Source organism: Somniosus microcephalus, chromosome 18 (genome assembly GCF_052327205.1).
Source record: "Somniosus microcephalus isolate GS21.2 chromosome 18, FLI_Smic_1.0, whole genome shotgun sequence".
Classification (NCBI taxonomy): Eukaryota; Metazoa; Chordata; class Chondrichthyes; order Squaliformes; family Somniosidae; genus Somniosus; species Somniosus microcephalus.
The window spans coordinates 64,391,032-64,408,771 of NC_141004.1; the positions used below are offsets into that span (position 1 = coordinate 64,391,032).

General features: G+C 52.9%; 1 protein-coding gene across 3 annotated transcripts in view; it reads right to left on the reverse strand.

Annotated features, from left to right (window-relative positions):
- LOC147105328 (uncharacterized) overlaps nt 1–17,740 on the reverse strand; it is a 156,596-nt gene that overhangs the window by 49,989 nt on the left and 88,867 nt on the right. For all 3 annotated transcript variants that reach the window (XM_086011592.1, XM_086011591.1, XM_086011590.1), the window contains exons 10-12: nt 11,230–11,361; nt 3,901–4,048; nt 2,513–2,562 (exon numbers count right to left, since the gene is read on the reverse strand). In XM_086011592.1, coding sequence (XP_085867718.1) covers nt 2,513–2,562; nt 3,901–4,048; nt 11,230–11,361 — 330 coding nt within the window. The remainder of the gene's footprint in view (nt 1–2,512; nt 2,563–3,900; nt 4,049–11,229; nt 11,362–17,740) is intronic.

The following is a 17,740-nucleotide window of genomic DNA, read 5'->3' on the forward strand; positions in this document are numbered from 1 at the left end:
GGCTCCAGTGTGGGGACTCTGCAACTGGCTCCAGTGTGGGGACTCTGCAACTGGCTCCAGTGTGGGGACTCTACAACTGGCTCCAGTGTGGGGACTCTACAACTGGCTCCAGTGTGGGGACTCTGCAACTGGCTCCAGTGTGGGGACTCTGCAACTGGCTCCAGTGTGGGGACTCTGCAACTGGCTCCAGTGTGGTGACACTGCAACTGGCTCCAGTGTGGGGACACTACAACTAGCTCCATTGACACTGACTTCAGAATGGAAAAATCCATGGCCCATTTTCCGGACACCTATGAGATGACTTCCGTATGGGCACCAGATGAAGATAGGATCAGGCTTAACTGTAATGTTTCTTCAAATAGTCGAATAGCCCACAGGTATTCAGTGTCCAGGCTAACATGTGAAGCAGGGTCATTGGGACGAGCGCCGTCAACATAATAAAATGTCCCGGCTTCACAAGGAAGAGAACGGTCGTAGAGAAACTAGGAGAGATAACCAAATACGCAGTCAGAAAGCCAGAACCCAGACCCTAGACCCAGCTGTGCCACCAAATGAAGAGCACGGTGAGGGGGGTGAGGGGGGGGCCTTGGGGTAGGGGGATTAAGGAATGGTGCTTAGAAAGGGAGAGAGAGTGAGAGAGAGAAGAGCTAAAGAACCCTTGTCTGCTACAGAATGTCAGCTGTGGCTCAGTGGGCAGCACTCTCACCTCTGACTCAGAAGGTTGTGGGTTCAAGTCCCACTCCAGAGACTTGAGCACACAAATCTAGGCTGACACTCCAGTGCAGTACTGAGGGAGTGCAGCACTGTTGGAGATAAAAGATGCCACGGCACTATTTTGAAGACAAGCAGGGGAGTTATCCCCGGTGTCCTGGCTAATATTTATCACTCAGTCAACATAACAAAAACAGATTATCTGGCCATTATCACATTGCTGTTTGTGGGAGCTTGCTGTGCGCAAATTAGCTGCTGCATTCTTACATTAAAACAGTGACTACATTTCATTGGCTGTAAAGCCCTTTGGACCGTCCTGAGGTCATGAAAGGTGCTAGATAAATGCCAGTCGTTTTTTTCCCTTTTTCACGCTGCACTGTGTGTTCCCATAAAGGTGCGAGCAGGAGCCTCAGCTTTCACCGGTCAATCACCGGTTTGTTTTTATCTAATTGTACGAGGCAGAATTCACGCCTAGAACTCAAACACATCACTGTACACTGCCCTCTGACCTCTCACGGCCCAGGCTCCTCAGCTGCACATCAGAAGAGATCAGCCTCCAGTGCGCCAGCCACCCTCCAAGTCCCACACCATCCTGACTTGAAAGTATATCGCCGTTCCTTCATCTTCGCTGTGTCAAAATCTTGGAACTCCCTACTGACAGCACTGTGGGAGTTCCAGATGAAGGCTCACCACCACCTTCTCAAGTACTTCATTGGCTGTAAAGCGCTTTGAGACGTCCGGTGGTTGTGAAAGGTGCTGTATAAATGTAAGTCTTTCGTTCAATCTTAAAAAGAGATAAGATGGCACAGTTTTAAAGAGTGTGCAGGGACAGAGGGACCTGGGAGTTAATGTGCATAGGTCCCTGAAGGTGGCAGGACATATTGAGAGAGTGGTTAGCAAAGCATATGGGATCTTGGGCTTCGTAAATAGAGGTATTGAGTACAAAAGCAGAGAAGTTATGCTGAACCTTTATAAAGCGCTGGTTAGGCCACAACTGGAGTATTGCGTCCAGTTCTGGTCACCACACTTTAGGAAGGATGTGAAGGCCCTTGAGAGGGTGCAGAGGAGATTTACCAGAATGGTTCCAGGGATGGGAGATCTTAGCTACAAGGACAGGTTGGAGAAGCTGGATTTGTTTTCATTAGAGCAAAGGAGGTTGAGGGGTGATTTGATATTTGATAGAGGTGTACAAGATTATGATGGGTTTGGATAGGCTAGACGGGGAAAGGCTGTTCCCACTAGTAGATGGTACAAGGACTAGGAGACACAGATTTAAGGTTTTGGGCAAGAGATACAGGGGGTACGTGAGGAAAAACTTTTTTACGCAGCGAGTGGTGAGGACCTGGAATTCGCTGCCGCCGGAAGTGGTGGAAGCGGAGACACTCAATGTTTTTAAGGAGGCAGTAACTCACCGCTCCACTATAGGTTTATAGCAATGATGTGAATAGGAAACACAACTTGGAGCCAGGATGATATAGAGATACTGCACTCAGCAATTAATGGGCTGAGGTCACACATGTGAAATTCCTCTAAATGCCATTTGACTGAAGTCATTAACTCAATAGATTAAAATAGTGGATGGCGGAATTTCAACCATAACCCGCGTGTTACTAAGATCACACTGTAGGATATCAGCCCAAAAGAGCTTTATAGAAATTATCAGGAGCAAAGAACGTGAAGATCAAATTCGCCGTTGTCTATTGCCTCTCTAAGTCTTCATTACGAGAGGTGTGATCACTCCCTCCTAAATTTACCATGGTTAAGATATCTCCATGGTAACAAGCCAGTGATGCTCATTTACCTGCTGTATAGCTCTCATCACTTGATGCTTATTTCGAAAGTCGGCATCGTCTGCAACAGAACACATTACAGCGTTTAGAAACCTGGATGTTTTAAACATTGCAGTGCTGCTGGAGAAGAGGGTTGAACCAAAGCTCTGGTGTTGTGCGGGAGTGGAGCTGGTAGTTTGAGGAACGTGGTCGGGCCGTGGTCATGCTATTGGACTCGCAGCCCAGAGTTCAGAATCCCAACCCCCCCCGCCGCCCGCCGTATTTAAAAGTTGGGCTTAGAACCGGGAAAAACGATCAGAGTAAAAAGCAGTTGGTCCATTAATAGGAAAGGCACCTGCTCAGTCCAGCCTACACGTGACTCCAGTCCCGTGTTATATACTTGGCTTGCAACACCCTCTGAAGTGGACGACTGAGCCACTCATTGGACAATTGCCACAGAAGAAGGCCCAAAAATGTGGCCAAGCCAGCATCGCCCACATTCTGAGAACAAATCTAACGAAAAGGAAAATAAGGTTAGCCCACCCTCCCCCTCAGTCGCCCATTCCTTCAAATATCTGTCCAAATCCCCCTTAAAATGTCCTCACTCTTAGCCTCCACTGCCTTGGACTGTCTGTTCCACACATTCTGTGGAAGTAGATGGCAGGGAGTCTTCTCCCGGCGGGGCTCCTGCCCACCCCACCGATACCGCTGCGACCCTGGCCCAGTTTCCTGGGTTGGGGTTCATCGGGAATGCCAAGGTGGTCTGCGGCCAGTTGCAGAATCCCAGCGGTTCTGCACGGGACCACTGCTGCTGAAGAGGCCGGGCATCTAAAGCGGCCTGAAGATCTGCACCGTGCGGCCTTGTAGGCCTCGGCAGAAACTGAGGCCTACGATGCAAGGTAGGTGGGGGCCAGAATGGTGGGAGAAGAAGCCGCTACAAGGTGCTGTCTCTCCATTGAGGGGACTTCGGGGCCATTACTGTCGTCTCCTGGGGTCGTATCATAACCTTCCCCATGGCGGCCCTGGGAAGCAGCTGTAACACAGGTGGAGGCGAAGAAAATTCAGTGGGGAGCTGGGCTGCTTCACCCCACTGCCATTTGCATGTGGCGGGCATGGAAGGGTCGGCCAGCGGGGGAAGGGAAATGCAGGCCGGTTGGTGAGGGGGCTGCAGGCCTCACCGCCCAAATAGTCCATCATTCTTCTACGCTTTCTCACCCAATCTCAGGAGGGAGGGGATCGGGAAGGAGAATCCAGCTCGATAAACCTAACCGGTCTATGCACCTTCCCTCTTCAAACTTTGAGCCCATGTCCCCTGGTTCGAGAGCATACAGGGATCTCAAACATATTATAGGGGCTCACTTCATCTAGTCCCTTGAGGACCTGGAATACTGATGATATCCGCCCTGTTGGCTGTCCTTACCTCTCATTTCTCCGAACTGTCTGTTCCTGGAGTTCTGCTGAATGATTTTCTTCATCTCCTGGAGCTCCGCATGTTCCTTGGCGTGCATACACTTCAGATTCTCCACGTGCTGGATCATCACCTGCACGCCCCGACTCACGCGTGCTTCCTGCAAGACATCATACATAAGGGAGCGATTCCACGATCCTGAGCTTCCAGTGCCGCAGGGAGCGTGTGTCGGAGACTGATGAGGACTATAGTGTTGTAGGCATGTCTCTGATCCATGCTCCGTGTCAGGGCAGCTTCCCCAGGGGAAGCGTCGTACTGTCCAAGAAGTGTATCCGTTAGCCCGCTTCCTAATTCCAATTATTGCAGTGCATGCTCCAGCATTGCTAGTTCAGTGGGAATTGGGGCAAGAGCCAGACACTGTAGGGGCCCTAGGGAACGGTCCCTGGGATAAGGTTAGTGCGGAGAGAAGAGTTGAGTATAGAAGAGTAAGGGTGATCTAATTGAGGTGTTTAAGATGATTAAAAGATTTGATAGGGTGCATAGAAATAAACTATTTGCTCTGGTGGGAGAGACCAGAACAAGGGGGAATAACCTTAGGGGTGAGGTCAGGAAGCATTTCTTCACACAAAGGGTAGTGGACTTTTGTTAGACAAGGATATTAAGGGATAATGAAGCAAAGATGGGTAAATGGAGTTAAGATGCAGATCAGCCATGATCTAATTGAATGGCGGAACAGGCTCGAGGGGCTGAATGGCCTCCTCCTGTTCCTATGTTCCTATGATAGAGCGGTGTTACCAACAGTTGCCAGTGCTGGGAGGGAGAGAAGGTCAGGGCTGGGGAGACCCAAAGATTCCTTACAGGGCCCAGAGGAGTACCCTGCTCCTCTTTGCCCACAGGGAATCCTTCCAGGCAGGTTGGGTTAAATTTAGGGCTGAAAAGTCTGACTTTTAAAACAGAACCCCACTCCTCCACTTCCTTCCATGTCTCATGGTCATTACTTGAGGTGATTAAAGCTTTCAATGAATTGCATGGGCCGCAAAGCAAATGTTAGTACTCAAACCATGATCAACACCTCCTGGCCTGTCCCTATCCTGCTTCCTGATCACTTTTGGGGCCAGGCAAATGCAAGCAACCCTACTCAAATTGCTTCTTGTTGTTCAGGACACCTAAAGTTCTGGCCAGCAAAGTTCAAGTACAAACTATTAAAGCTTGCATTACATTCCTGTGTGCCACTTTTACATGGGCATTAACCCATCTTCTCTTATATATATATAAATCGGTCGATCTGTCTGTCATTCTGTCATTCTGCCATTCTGTCTGTCATCGCGTGTGCGTCTGGCGGGCTATGCGCTCGAAAGTTACAGGGCGTACCTACGCGCGCGTTACCTCCAAAGAAAGCTTACGCTTCCAAGACGGTTTTAAGCGTATTTACGTTTCGGCCGGGCTAAAATCGCGCCCGCGGTATCCCAAAAACCTTAACATTCCGCTCATTAGCATCTCATTATCCGCTCATTAGCGACAGAGTGACCACGAGGTCGACCAATCGTACGGCGGCTTGCTGCCGCGTGCGGCCTGGCCCTCCTACGGTCGAGTGATGGGACGATTGACCAATCCTACGCTTTGGTGACCTGACGGTCGACCAATCGGTGCGTGTGTGGGCGGGCCTTATCGTTCTGAACCGAGGTGAGTAGCCGCCATCTTGCTTCCATTCTTTTTCCTGCTTTCTGAGTCTTTCTTTTCAAATATACATTTCCAGCAAAATAAAATTCAATTTATTAAATTCTTTTAAAATAAATCACTCATTTGTAAATATTTTATCTAACCTGAACATTCTTTTTCCTACCTTTGCCCGTTTTTTTCTTAGGCCTGAAAGCCTGGGCCTTTCTTGCCCAGCCAGGCCCGAGCTAGGTAACTGGGCTGCTGCTAAGCTCCTCACCCGCCCCCCCCCGTGTCACGTTACCCGGGGCAACGGCGTCAGCCACGAGGGTCAGGGTGCGCGCGCAGCAGGAGCAGGTGAGACTCTGTTCCGCACTCGGCTCGGGCGGGGGGGGCGGGGCTCTCGAGAGTGCGGATCGGGTTACCCCGGCAACGGGAGTGCCGGCCGGCTGGGGCTTGGAGAGCGGGGCTCTCGGGAGTGCGGAGCGGGCTCGAAGAGCAGGGCTCTCGGGAGTGCGGGGTGGGGCGGCTGCGGCTTCGAGAGCGGGGCTCTCGGGAGTGCGGGGCGGGGCGGCTGCGGCTTCAAGAGCGGGGCTCTCGGGAGTGCGGGGCGGCGTGGCAGGGTTACCCCGGCAACCGGGCGTGGCCGTGGCCGTCTCTCAGCCTCAAGCCCTCCCTTCCTCCCTCCCCCCTCCCCTCCTCCCTCCCCCCTCCCCCTCCCTTCCCCCCCTCTCCCCCTCCCCCTTCCCCCCTCTCCCCCTCCCCCTTCTTCCCCTCTCCCCTCCCCCTTCCCCTTCCTCCCCCCCGCCCCCCCTTCCGCCCTCCCTTCCCCCCCTCCCCCCCGCCCTCCCTTCCCCCCCCTCCCCCCCGCCCTCCCTTCCCCCCCCTCCCCCCCGCCCTCCCTTCCCCCTCTCCCCCGCCCTCCCTTCCCCCCTCCCTTCCCCCCTCCCCCCCCTCCCTTCCCCCCTCCCCCCCCTCCCTTCCCCCCTCCCCCCCGCCCTCCCTTCCCCCCTCCCCCCCCGCCCTCCCTTCCCCCTCCCTTCCCCCCCCGCCCTCCCTTCCCCCCCTCCCTTCCCCCCCGCCCTTCCCCTCCCCCCCGCCCACCCTTCCCCCCCTTCCCCCCGCCCGCCCGCCCTTCCCCCCTCCCCCCCGCCCTCCCGCCCTTCCCCCCCCACCCTCCCGCCCTTCCCCCCCTCCCCCCGCCCTCCCTTCCCCCCCTCCCCCCGCCCTCCCTTCCCCCCCTCCCCCCGCCCTCCCTTCCCCCCCCTCCCCCCGCCCTCCCTTCCCCCCCTCCCACCCCGCCCTCCCTTCCCCCCTCCCTTCCCTCCCCCCCGCCCTCCCCCGTCCCTTCCCCCCTTCCCCTCCCCCCGCCCTCTCTTCCCCCCTTCCCCTCCCCCCGCCCTCTCTTCCCCCCCAGTCGCGCTCTCTCTCTCTCTCTCCCCCCCCCCCAGTCGCTCTCTCTCTCTCTCTTCCAACAACAACATGCCCTCGAAAAGCCTCGGCACCGCCAGGCACTTCAGCTAGTAAAAGGATAAAAGGATACTTCTGTCTGTCATTCCGTCTGTCTGTCTGTCTGTCTTGAATTAACTCGAAAGTTATAGAGCGTACCTACACGTGCATTACGTCGAAAGAAAGCTGACGATTCCAGAACCGTCCTAAGCATATTTACGTTTTGGCCGGACAAAAATTGCGCCCGCGGTATCCAAAAAATGTTCAACATTCCGCTCATTATCCGCTCATTAGCATCGAGTGACGTCGAGGTCGACCAATCGTACGGCAGGTTCCTGGCGCGTGCGGCCGGGCCCTCCTACGGTCGAGTGACGGGACGATTGACCAATCCTATGTTTCGGTAACCTGACGGTCCACCAATCGGTGCCTGTGTGGGCGGGCCTTATTGTTCTGAACCGAGGTGAGTCGCCGCCATCTTGATTCCAAACTTCTCATTTCTTTTTCCCGCTTTCTGCGTCTCTTCCCCCCAGTCGCTCTCTCTCTTCCCCCCAGTCGCTCTCTCTCTCTCTTCCAACAACAACATGCCCTCGAAAAAGCCTCGGCACCGCCGGGCACTTCAGCTAGTCTATATATATAAATCGGTCGATCTGTCATTCTGTCTGTCATCGCGTGTGCGTCTGTCGGGCTATGCGCTCAAAAGTTACAGGGCGTACCTACGCACGCGTTACCTCCAAAGAACGCTTACGCTTCCGAGACAGTTTTAAGCGTATTTACGTTTCGGCCGGGCTAAAATCGCGCCCGCGGTACCCCAAAAACCTTCAACATTCCGCTCATTAGCATCTCATTATCCGCTCATTAGCGACAGAGTGACCTCGAGCTCGACCAATCGTACGCCGGGTTGCTGGCGTGTGCCGCCGGGCCGCTGGCGTGTGACGCCCGGCCAATCGGTGCATGTGTGGCCGGGCCTTATCGTTCTGAACCGAGGTGAGTCGCCGCCATCTTGATTCCAAACTTTTCCTTTCTTTTTCCCGCTTTCTGCGTCTTTAAAAAAAACGTTGCTTTTAAAACACATATTGTTTTTTTAAAAAATGATTTAGAAACGAATTAACTTATCTAATCTCATTAATTTTCCTACCTTTCCCCGTTTTTCCAGGTAGGCCTCGAAGCCTCGGCTTCTCCTCCGCATCCACGCCCGAGCTAGGCACCTCCCGGCCCCACTCGAAGGCTGCAGGGGCGGGCCTCAGCCCAGCGCCGCTACCTTACTAAAGGGTGCGCGCGCAGCAAGAGCTGAGATGCGGAGTCTCTCTCTGGCTCGGCCGGGGGGCGGAGCTTGCTGAGCGTCAACGGTTACCCTGGCAACCGGGCCCGCCGGCCGTCTCGCACAGCCGCAATCGGCGGTCTTCACCTCGGGGGGGGGGGGCGGGGCGCGGCGCGAACCTCGGGTGCGCGCACAGCAGGAGCTGAGACGCGGCGTCTCTGGCTCGGCCGGGGGGCGGGGCTTGCTGAGCGTCAACGGTTACCCTGGCAACCGGGCCCGCCGGCCATCTCGCACAGCCGCAATCGGCGGTCTTCACCTCGGGGGGGGGGGGGCGCGACCCTCGGGGGGGCCGTGACCCTCGGGGGGGCGCGACCCTCGGGGGGGGGGGGCCGGGACTCTCGGGGGGGGGCCGGGACTCTCGGGGGGCCGCGACCCTCGGGGGGCCGCGACCCTCGGGGGGGCCGCGACCCTCGGGGGGCGTGACCCTCGGGGGCCGCGACCCTCGGAGGGGCCGCGACCCTCGGGGGGGCACGACCCTCGGGGTGGGCCCCCCGCCCTCCCTCCCCTCCCTCCCCCCGCGCCGCCCCCCCTTCCCCCCCTTCCCCCCGCCCTCCCCCCCTCCCTTCCCCCCGCCCTCCCTTCCTTCCCCCGCCCTCCCTACCCCTTCCCTTCCCCCCCTCCCTTCCCCCCTCCCTTCCCCCCCCGCCCTCCCTTCCCCCCCGCCCTCCCTTCCCCCCTCCCTTCCCCCCCCCCGCCCTCCCTCCCCCCCCCCCCCCAGTCGCTCTCTCTCTCTCTCTTCCAACAACAACATGCCCTCGAAAAAGCCTCGGCACCGCCGGGCACTTCAGCAAGTTCCAAATAAAATAGAATAACCTGGTTGATGCCTGTGTATAAGTAGCACTCATGGGAATGTACCAGAAGAGTCAATGAACTTTGCTACTCAAATTTCCCGTCCATATTGACATGAATCAACTGAGCGGCCTGCAGGTGGCGCTGTCCAGGGAGAGTATAAATACTCGAGCATGGGCCCAGCTTGCGCAGGACATTCTTAACAGGAACTAGTGAAGGACACAACTAGACCTCCATGTTGTAAAACAGTTGATTAAAGCTTTGTTTAACGCTTAGACCAAGTGCCTAGTAGTTTCCTTACATCACATATTGTGAACGTTCATGGTGTGCAGCGGAGTTATCCCCGGTGTACTGGCCAATATTTATCCCTCAATCAACATCACTAAAGCAGATTATCTGGTCATTATCAATTGCTATGTGTGTGATCTTGCTGGACTACAAATTGGCTGCCATGTTTCCTATATAAATGCAAGTTCTTTCTTTCTTACCTGCATTTCCTACATTACCACACTTTGTACAATCACAATATACCGAGTAGTTCCGCTCAATCCCAACCAAAACTTTATTAATGCATAACCCTATCACTAAAATATCACAGCAACAAAGTAAAACAACAGAACTGAGGAAGAAACTAGGGAAGGACTGTCAGGCTGGAGGATCAGGACTGGGTGCAGTGAAGGAATGTCACTCTTGGTTTCACTCCCCAAGTGATACTGGGATTTCTACCTCCTGTTCCAGCTCCAGATTTGAATGTCCTGAATAGTGTGGTGGAATCTCCTGACCTCATGAGCTCCTGCCACACAGTGTCCAGGGCATTCAAAACTGGAGCAGCGTCTGGAGGTAGGAGTCCTGGAGAAGGGGTGTGGAGCAAGTTTAGAAATATCACTGTACCTGGTACTGGCACTGACAGTGGTACAGGTCTAGTATTGGGGTCCCCGGGACTGACAGTGGCACAGGTCTAGTATTGGGGTCCCTGGGACTGATGGTGGCACAGGTCTAGTATTGGGGTCTCTGGCACTGACAGTGGCACAGGTCTAGTATTGGGGTCCCCGGGACTGACAGTGGTACAGGTCTAGTATTGGGGTCCCTGGGACTGATGGTGGCACAGGTCTAGTATTGGGGTCTCTGGCACTGACAGTGGCACAGGTCTAGTATTGGGGTCCCTGGCACTGACAGTGGCACAGGTCTAGTATTGGAGTCCCCGGGACTGACAGTGGCACAGGTCTAGTATTGGGGTCCCCGGGACTGACAGTGGCACAGGTCTAGTATTGGGGTCTCTGGGACTGATGGTGGCACAGGTCTAGTATTGGGGTCTCTGGCACTGACAGTGGCACAGGTCTAGTATTGGGGTCCCTGGGACTGACAGCGGCACAGGTCTAGTATTGGGGTCCCTGGCACTGACAGTGGTACAGGTCTAGTATTGGGGTCCCCGGGACTGACAGTGGCACAGGTCTAGTATTGGGGTCTCTGGCACTGACAGTGGCACAGGTCTAGTATTGGAGTCCCCGGGACTGACTGTGGTACAGGTCTAGTATTGGGGTCCCTGGCACTGACAGTGGTACAGGTCTAGTATTGGGGTCCCTGGCACTGATGGAGGCACAGGTCTAGTATTGGGGTCTCTGGCACTGACAGTGGCACAGGTCTAGTATTGGGGTCCCTGGGACTGACAGTGGCACAGGTCTAGTATTGGGGTCCCCGGGACTGACAGTGGCACAGGTCTAGTATTGGGGTCTCTGGGACTGACAGTGGTACAGGTCTAGTATTGGGGTCCCTGGGACTGACAGTGGTACAGGTCTAGTATTGGGGTCCCTGGGACTGACAGTGGTACAGGTCTAGTATTGGGGTCCCCGGGACTGGCTGTGGCACAGGTCTAGTATTGGAGTCCCCGGGACTGACAGTGATACAGGTCTATTATCGGGGTCCCTAGGACTGATGGTGGTACAGGTCTAGTATTGGGGTCCCTGAGATTGGCAGTGGTATAGTGTGCTGATGGGGACATTACTACAGATCTGGTACTGAACCTCTGATACTAGCATATAAATTGAGTATCTACACAGATTGATGATCAATAACACACACACAGATACACATTGAAGCAGTGCACCCCATGAGAACAAACCCAGACACACCTGGTGCACTGCTCCCAGTACCTCGGAACTGCTGGCCACTCGTGTGATCGTGGTTTCGAGGATCTGAAGATTCCACTCCAGCTGTTTCAGAATCTCCTGACGCCGCCCATCCGTACAAACTGCCTTTAGTTTCTACACAGAAGCAATCACAGCCGTCAGCTTCTGAACATCATGGGGGTAATATATTAGCATGGACAGAGGATTGGCTAACTAACAGAAAACAGAGAGTCATTCTCAGGATGGCAATCTGTAACTAGTGGGGTGCCACAGGGATCAGTGCTGGGGCCTCAACTATTTACAACCTATATTGGTGACTTGGATGAAGGGACCGAGTGTATTGTAGCCAAGTTTGCGGGCAATACAAAGATAGGTGGGAAGGCAAGTTGTGAGGAGGACATAAAGGGGGATAAGTTCAGTTGGTTTGCGCCTCTCGTTAGCGCCTTAAGAGAGTGCTAATGGGGCGCAAAGCAACTAGCGCCCGGACGCGGTGATATTTGCACCGCTCGCAAAATTAACTAGACATTTTGTGGGGCGCTAAACACTACCGCCACGATCTCCTGCGCCGGCAGATCGTGACATCAGTCGAGTGCGCAACACCCCGGTAGCGCCCCGGACCGGATATTGAGTGGCGCCCCCTGCCTTACCGCCTGCCGCTAGCAACGACAGGTTGAGGGGAGTGTTTTGCAGTCAGGATGGGACTGGGGGAGCGCTATTTAAAGGCGAACGCTTCCTGCCTTTTTTTGTTGGTGACATTTTTGCACCACGCATTCTGAGAGAGAGAGAGAGAGAGAGACTTCAACGCTGTGTGAAGGAGTTTTGGGTACTGAGCAGCACTTTGCAGGTTTATTTTCATTTGCCTTTCCTTGCTTTGCCAGCGCTCTGAGGTAGCGCCTCGCTCCTCGGCCTTTGCGCCTTAAGACAGGTGTGAAGCGCCTGATTTAGCGCTCCAATCACCTCCAGGGGCGATAAAGGCCAAGTTTGCCGTCGGAGGTGATAATTAGCGCCAGGCACTAAACTTTGCGCACGGCCGATAATGGCACCCCAAACGGGGCGATACTGAATTTTTCCCCCAATGAGTCTGCAAAGAGATATAGATAGGTTAAGTGAGTGGACAAGAATTTGGCAGGTGGTGTATAATGTGGGAAAATGTGAAGTTATCAACTTTGGAAGGAAGAATAGAAAAGAAAAATATTTAAACGGTGAAAGACTACAGAATGCGCGGTACAGAGGGATTTGGGGGTCCTCATACATGAACACAAAAAGTTAACATGCAGGTGCAACAAGTAATGGCAAATGGAATGTTGGCCTTTATTTCAAGGAGGATAGAGTATAAAAGTAGGGAAGTCTTGCTACAACTGTACAGGGTGCTGATGAGACCACACCTGGAGTACTGCGTACAGTTTTGGTCTCCTTATTTAAGGAAGGATATACTTGCATTGGAGGCAGTTCAGAGAAGGTTCACTAGGTTGATTCCTGGGATGGAAGGCTTGTCTTATGAGGAAAGGTTGAGCAGGTTGGGCCTACACTCAATGGAGTTTTGAAAAATGAGAGGTGATCTTATTGAAACATATAAGATTCTGAGGGGGTTGGACAGGGTAGATGCTGAGAGAATGTTTCCCCTCGTGGGGAAATCTAGAACGAGGGGACATAATCTCAGTCGCCCATTTAAGATGGAGATGAGGAGGAATTTCTTCTCTCAGAGGGTTGTGAATCTTTGGAATTCTCTGCCCCAGAGAGCTGTGAGTCAGTGAATATATTCAAGGCTGAGATAGACAGATGTTTGAGCAACAGGGGAGTCAAGGGTTATGGGGAGCGGGCAGGAAAGTGGAGTTGAGGCCAAAATCGGATCAGCCATGATCTTATTGAATGATGGAGCAGGCTCGAGGGGCCGAATGGCCTGCACCTGCTCCTATTTCTTATGCTCTTACATTGGCCCAGTAATTCGGGTCCCAACGCGTGAGTACGGACGGGGGTACTCACGCGTGGGCCCGATGGAAGTGCCGGTTTTCAGGATGCACAGCGCATGCGCTGAAAACCAGCATTTCCTGTCCTCTGAACCAAGGGGTTAAGAGGCGGAACGCGTGTGACATTTCAGGCAGCGCGCGCTGAAATTCCTTTTTTTGTAAAGAGTTGCCCGTGCGTAAAGGCCTCCGGTTTTTACACTTGCAAAAACCAGACGGAAGTATTTAGTTTTACAGGTAAGTGGTCTATTAATACAATTTCGAATTTTTTTTCCACAGGTTTATTATTTTTAAAGAATTTACAGTAAGGTAAGTGTATTTTTAGACCTGATTTGTAAAAAAATTGTTTTTTTCAAAAATTTGATTAATTGTTTAAAATAGTTTTTTTACAGTTATTCATAGTTCATTTATTTAGTGGGATTTTTTTAAACTTTTATTTGTAGTTTAAGTGCTGTTTTGGGCACCCTGACTTTTCATGAGTTTGACAGTTCTTACTATCAAACTCATGAATGAACTTTTGCAACCTCCCATTGGTTGCCCAGTGCCCACGTGATCCCAGCCGGCTCATCAAAATAACTACGCTTTTATTCTGTTTAAAACGACTTTACATCCTTCAAAATAATGTAAAAGTATTTAAAACTTTATAAAAGTTACCTAAAGATTAATAAAAATACAAAAAATGTCTTTAAAATGCTGCTCTGCATGTAGAATTGCTTTGCAGCTTGTGATAAAGATTGGGGGTGTGGCCTATGTAAAGGAGACCTCAAGGGGCGTGTCTAACTTAGACTCCGCGCTCGAGGCTGCACTCCTGGGCGGCGTGACGTCAGACGCTGCCCGGGAGGAATCAACTGAAAACAGGAATTGCAAGCGTCCCGGGAGCAGAACGGCAGGCGCGCCGGGTAAGTGCACATCGGGGGCTTGCACGCGCGGCAAGCCCCACGAACCTAATTAATGGGCCATTGTGTTCTTATCTGGATGGCGGCAGTTGCAACAAATTATTATAAACAAGTATGACTTTCTACCCTCCAGTTCCTGGCCCCATTCCCCCAGTATCTTCAGTATTACTCTACATCCCTCCAGCTCCTGGCCCCATTCCCCCAGTATCTTCAGTATTACTTTACATCCCTCCAGCTCCTTGCCCCATTCCCGCAGTATCTTCAGTATTACTTTACATCCCTCCAGCTCCTTGCCCCATTCCTGCAGTATCTTCAGTATGACTCTACATCCCTCCAGCTCCTGGCCCCATTCCCCCAGTATCTTCAGTATTACTCTACATCCCTCCAGCTCCTGGCTCCATTCCCCCAGTATCTTCAGTATTATTCTACATCCCTCCAGCTCCTGGCCCCATTCCCCCAGTATCTTCAGTATTACTCTACATCCCTCCAGCTCCTTGCCCCATTCCCGCAGTATCTTCACTATTACTCTACATCCCTCCAGCTCCTGGCCCCATTCCCCCAGTATCTTCAGTATTACTCTACATCCATCCAGCTACTTGCCCCATTCCCCCAGTATCTTCACTATTGCTCTACATCCCTCCAGCTCCTTGCCCCATTCCCCCAGTATCTTCAGTATTACTCTACATCCCTCCAGCAACTGGCCCCATTCCCCCAGTATCTTCAGTATTACTCTACATCCCTCCAACTCCTGGCTCCATTCCCCCAGTATCTTCAGTATTACTCTACATCCCTCCAGCTCCTGGCCCCATTCCCCCAGTATCTTCAGTATTACTCTACATCCATCCAGCTACTTGCCCCATTCCCCCAGTATCTTCACTATTGCTCTACATCCCTCCAGCTCCTTGCCCCATTCCCCCAGTATCTTCAGTATTACTCTACATCCCTCCAGCAACTGGCCCCATTCCCCCAGTATCTTCAGTATTACTCTACATCCCTCCAACTCCTGGCTCCATTCCCCCAGTATCTTCAGTATTACTCTGCATCCCTCCAGCTCCTGATCCCATTCCCCCAGTATCTTCAGTATTACTCTACATCCCTCGAGCTCCTGGCCCCATTCCCCCAGTATCTTCAGTATTACTCTACATCCCTCCAGCACCTGGCTCCATTCCCCCAGTATCTTCAGTATTACTCTACATCCCTCCAGCTCCTGGCTCCATTCCTCCAGTATCTTCAGTATTACTCTACATCCCTCCAGCTCCTGGCTCCATTCCCCCAGTATCTTCAGTATTACTCTACATCCCTCCAGCACCTGGCTCCATTCCCCCAGTATCTTCAATATTACTCTACATCCCTCCAGCTCCTGGCCCCATTCCCCCAGTATCTTCAGTATTACTCTACATCCCTCCAGCACCTGGCCCCATTCCCCCAGTATCTTCAGTATTACTCTACATCCCTCCAGCTCCTGTCCCCATTCCCCCAGTATCTTCAGTATTACTCTACATCCTTCCAGCTCCTGGCCCCATTCCCCCAGTATCTTCAGTATTACTCTACATCCCTCCAGCTCCTGGCTCCATTCCCCCAGTATCTTCAGTATTACTCTACATCCCTCCAGCACCTGGCCCCATTCCCCCAGTATCTTCAGTATTACTCTACATCCCTCCAGCTCCTGGCCCCATTCCCCCAGCATCTTCAGTATTACTCTACATCCCTCCAGCACCTGGCCCCATTCCCCCAGTATCTTCAGTATTACTCTACATCCCTCCATCACCTGCCCCATTCCCCCAGTATCTTCAGTATCACTCTACATCCCTCCAGCTCCTGGCCCCATTCCCCCAGTATCTTCAGTATTACTCTACATCCCTCCAGCTCCTGGCCCCATTCCCCCAGTATCTTTAGTATTACTCTACATCCCTCCAGCTCCTTGTCCCATTCCCCCAGTATCTTCAGTATTACTCTATATCCCTCCATCACCTGGCCCCATTCCCCCAGTATCTTCAATATTACTCTACATCCCTCCAGCTCCTTGCCCCATTCTCCCAGTATCTTCAGTATTACTCTACATCCCTCCAGGTCCTGGCCCCATTCCCCCAGTATCTTCAGTATTATTCTACATCTCTCCAGCACCTGGCCCCATTCCCCCAGTATCTTCAGTATTACTCTACATCCCTCCAGCTCCTGGCCCCATTCCCCCAGTATCTTCAGCATTACTCTACATCCCTTCAGCTCCTGGCTCCATTCCCCCAGTATCTTCAGTATTACTCTACATCCCTCCAGCTCCTGGCCCCATTCCCCCAGTATTTCAGTATTACTCTACATCCCTCCAGCACCTGGCTCCATTCCCCCAGTATCTTCAGTATTACTCTACATCCCTTCAGCTCCTGGCTCCATTCCCCCAGTATCTTCAGTATTACTCAACATCCCTCCAGCACCTGGCTCCATTCCCCCAGTATCTTCAGTATTACTCTACATCCCTCCAGCTCCTGGCCCCATTCCCCCAGTATCTTCAGTATTACTCTACATCCCTCCATCACCTGGCCCCATTACCCCAGTATCTTCAGTATTACTCTACATCCCTCCAGCTCCTTGCCCCATTCCCCCAGTATCTTCAGTATTACTCTACATCCCTCCAGCTCCTGGCCCCATTCCCCCAGTATCTTCAGTATTACTCTACATCCGTCCAGCACCTGGCCCCATTCCCCCAGTATCTTCAGTATTACTCTACATGCCTCCAACTCCTGGCTCCATTCCCCCAGTATCTTCAGTATTACTCTACATCCCTCCAGCACCTGGCTCCATTCCCCCAGTATCATCAGTATTACTCTACATCCCTCCAGCTCCTGGCCCCATTCCCCCAGTATTTCAGTATTACTCTACATCCCTCCAACACCTGGCTCCATTCCCCCAGTATCTTCAGTATTACTCTACATCCCTTCAGCTCCTGGCTCCATTCCCCCAGTATCTTCAGTATTACTCTACATCCCTCCAGCACCTGGCTCCATTCCCCAGTATCTTCAGTATTACTCTACATCCCTCCAGCACCTGGCTCCATTCCCCAGTATCTTCAATATTACTCTACATCCCTCCAGCTCCTGGCCCCATTCCCCCAGTATCTTCAGTATTACTCTACATCCTCCAGCACCTCGCCCCATTCCCCCAGTATCTTCAGTATTACTCTACATCCCTCCAGCTCCTGTCCCCATTCCCCCAGTATCTTCAGTATTACTCTACATCCCTCCAGCTCCTGGCCCCATTCCCCCAGTATCTTCAGTATTACTCTACATCCCTCCAGCTCCTGGCTCCATTCCCCCAGTATCTTCAGTATTACTCTACATCCCTCCAGCACCTGGCCCCATTCCCCCAGTATCTTCAGTATTACTCTACATCCCTCCAGCTCCTGGCCCCATTCCCCCAGCATCTTCAGTATTACTCTACATCCCTCCAGCACCAGGCCCCATTCCCCCAGTATCTTCAGTATTACTCTACATCCCTCCATCACCTGCCCCATTCCCCCAGTATCTTCAGTATTACTCTACATCCCTCCAGCTCCTGGCCCCATTCCCCCAGTATCTTCAGTATTACTCTACATCCCTCCAGCTCCTGGCCCCATTCCCCCAGTATCTTCAGTATTACTCTACATCCCTCCAGCTCCTTGTC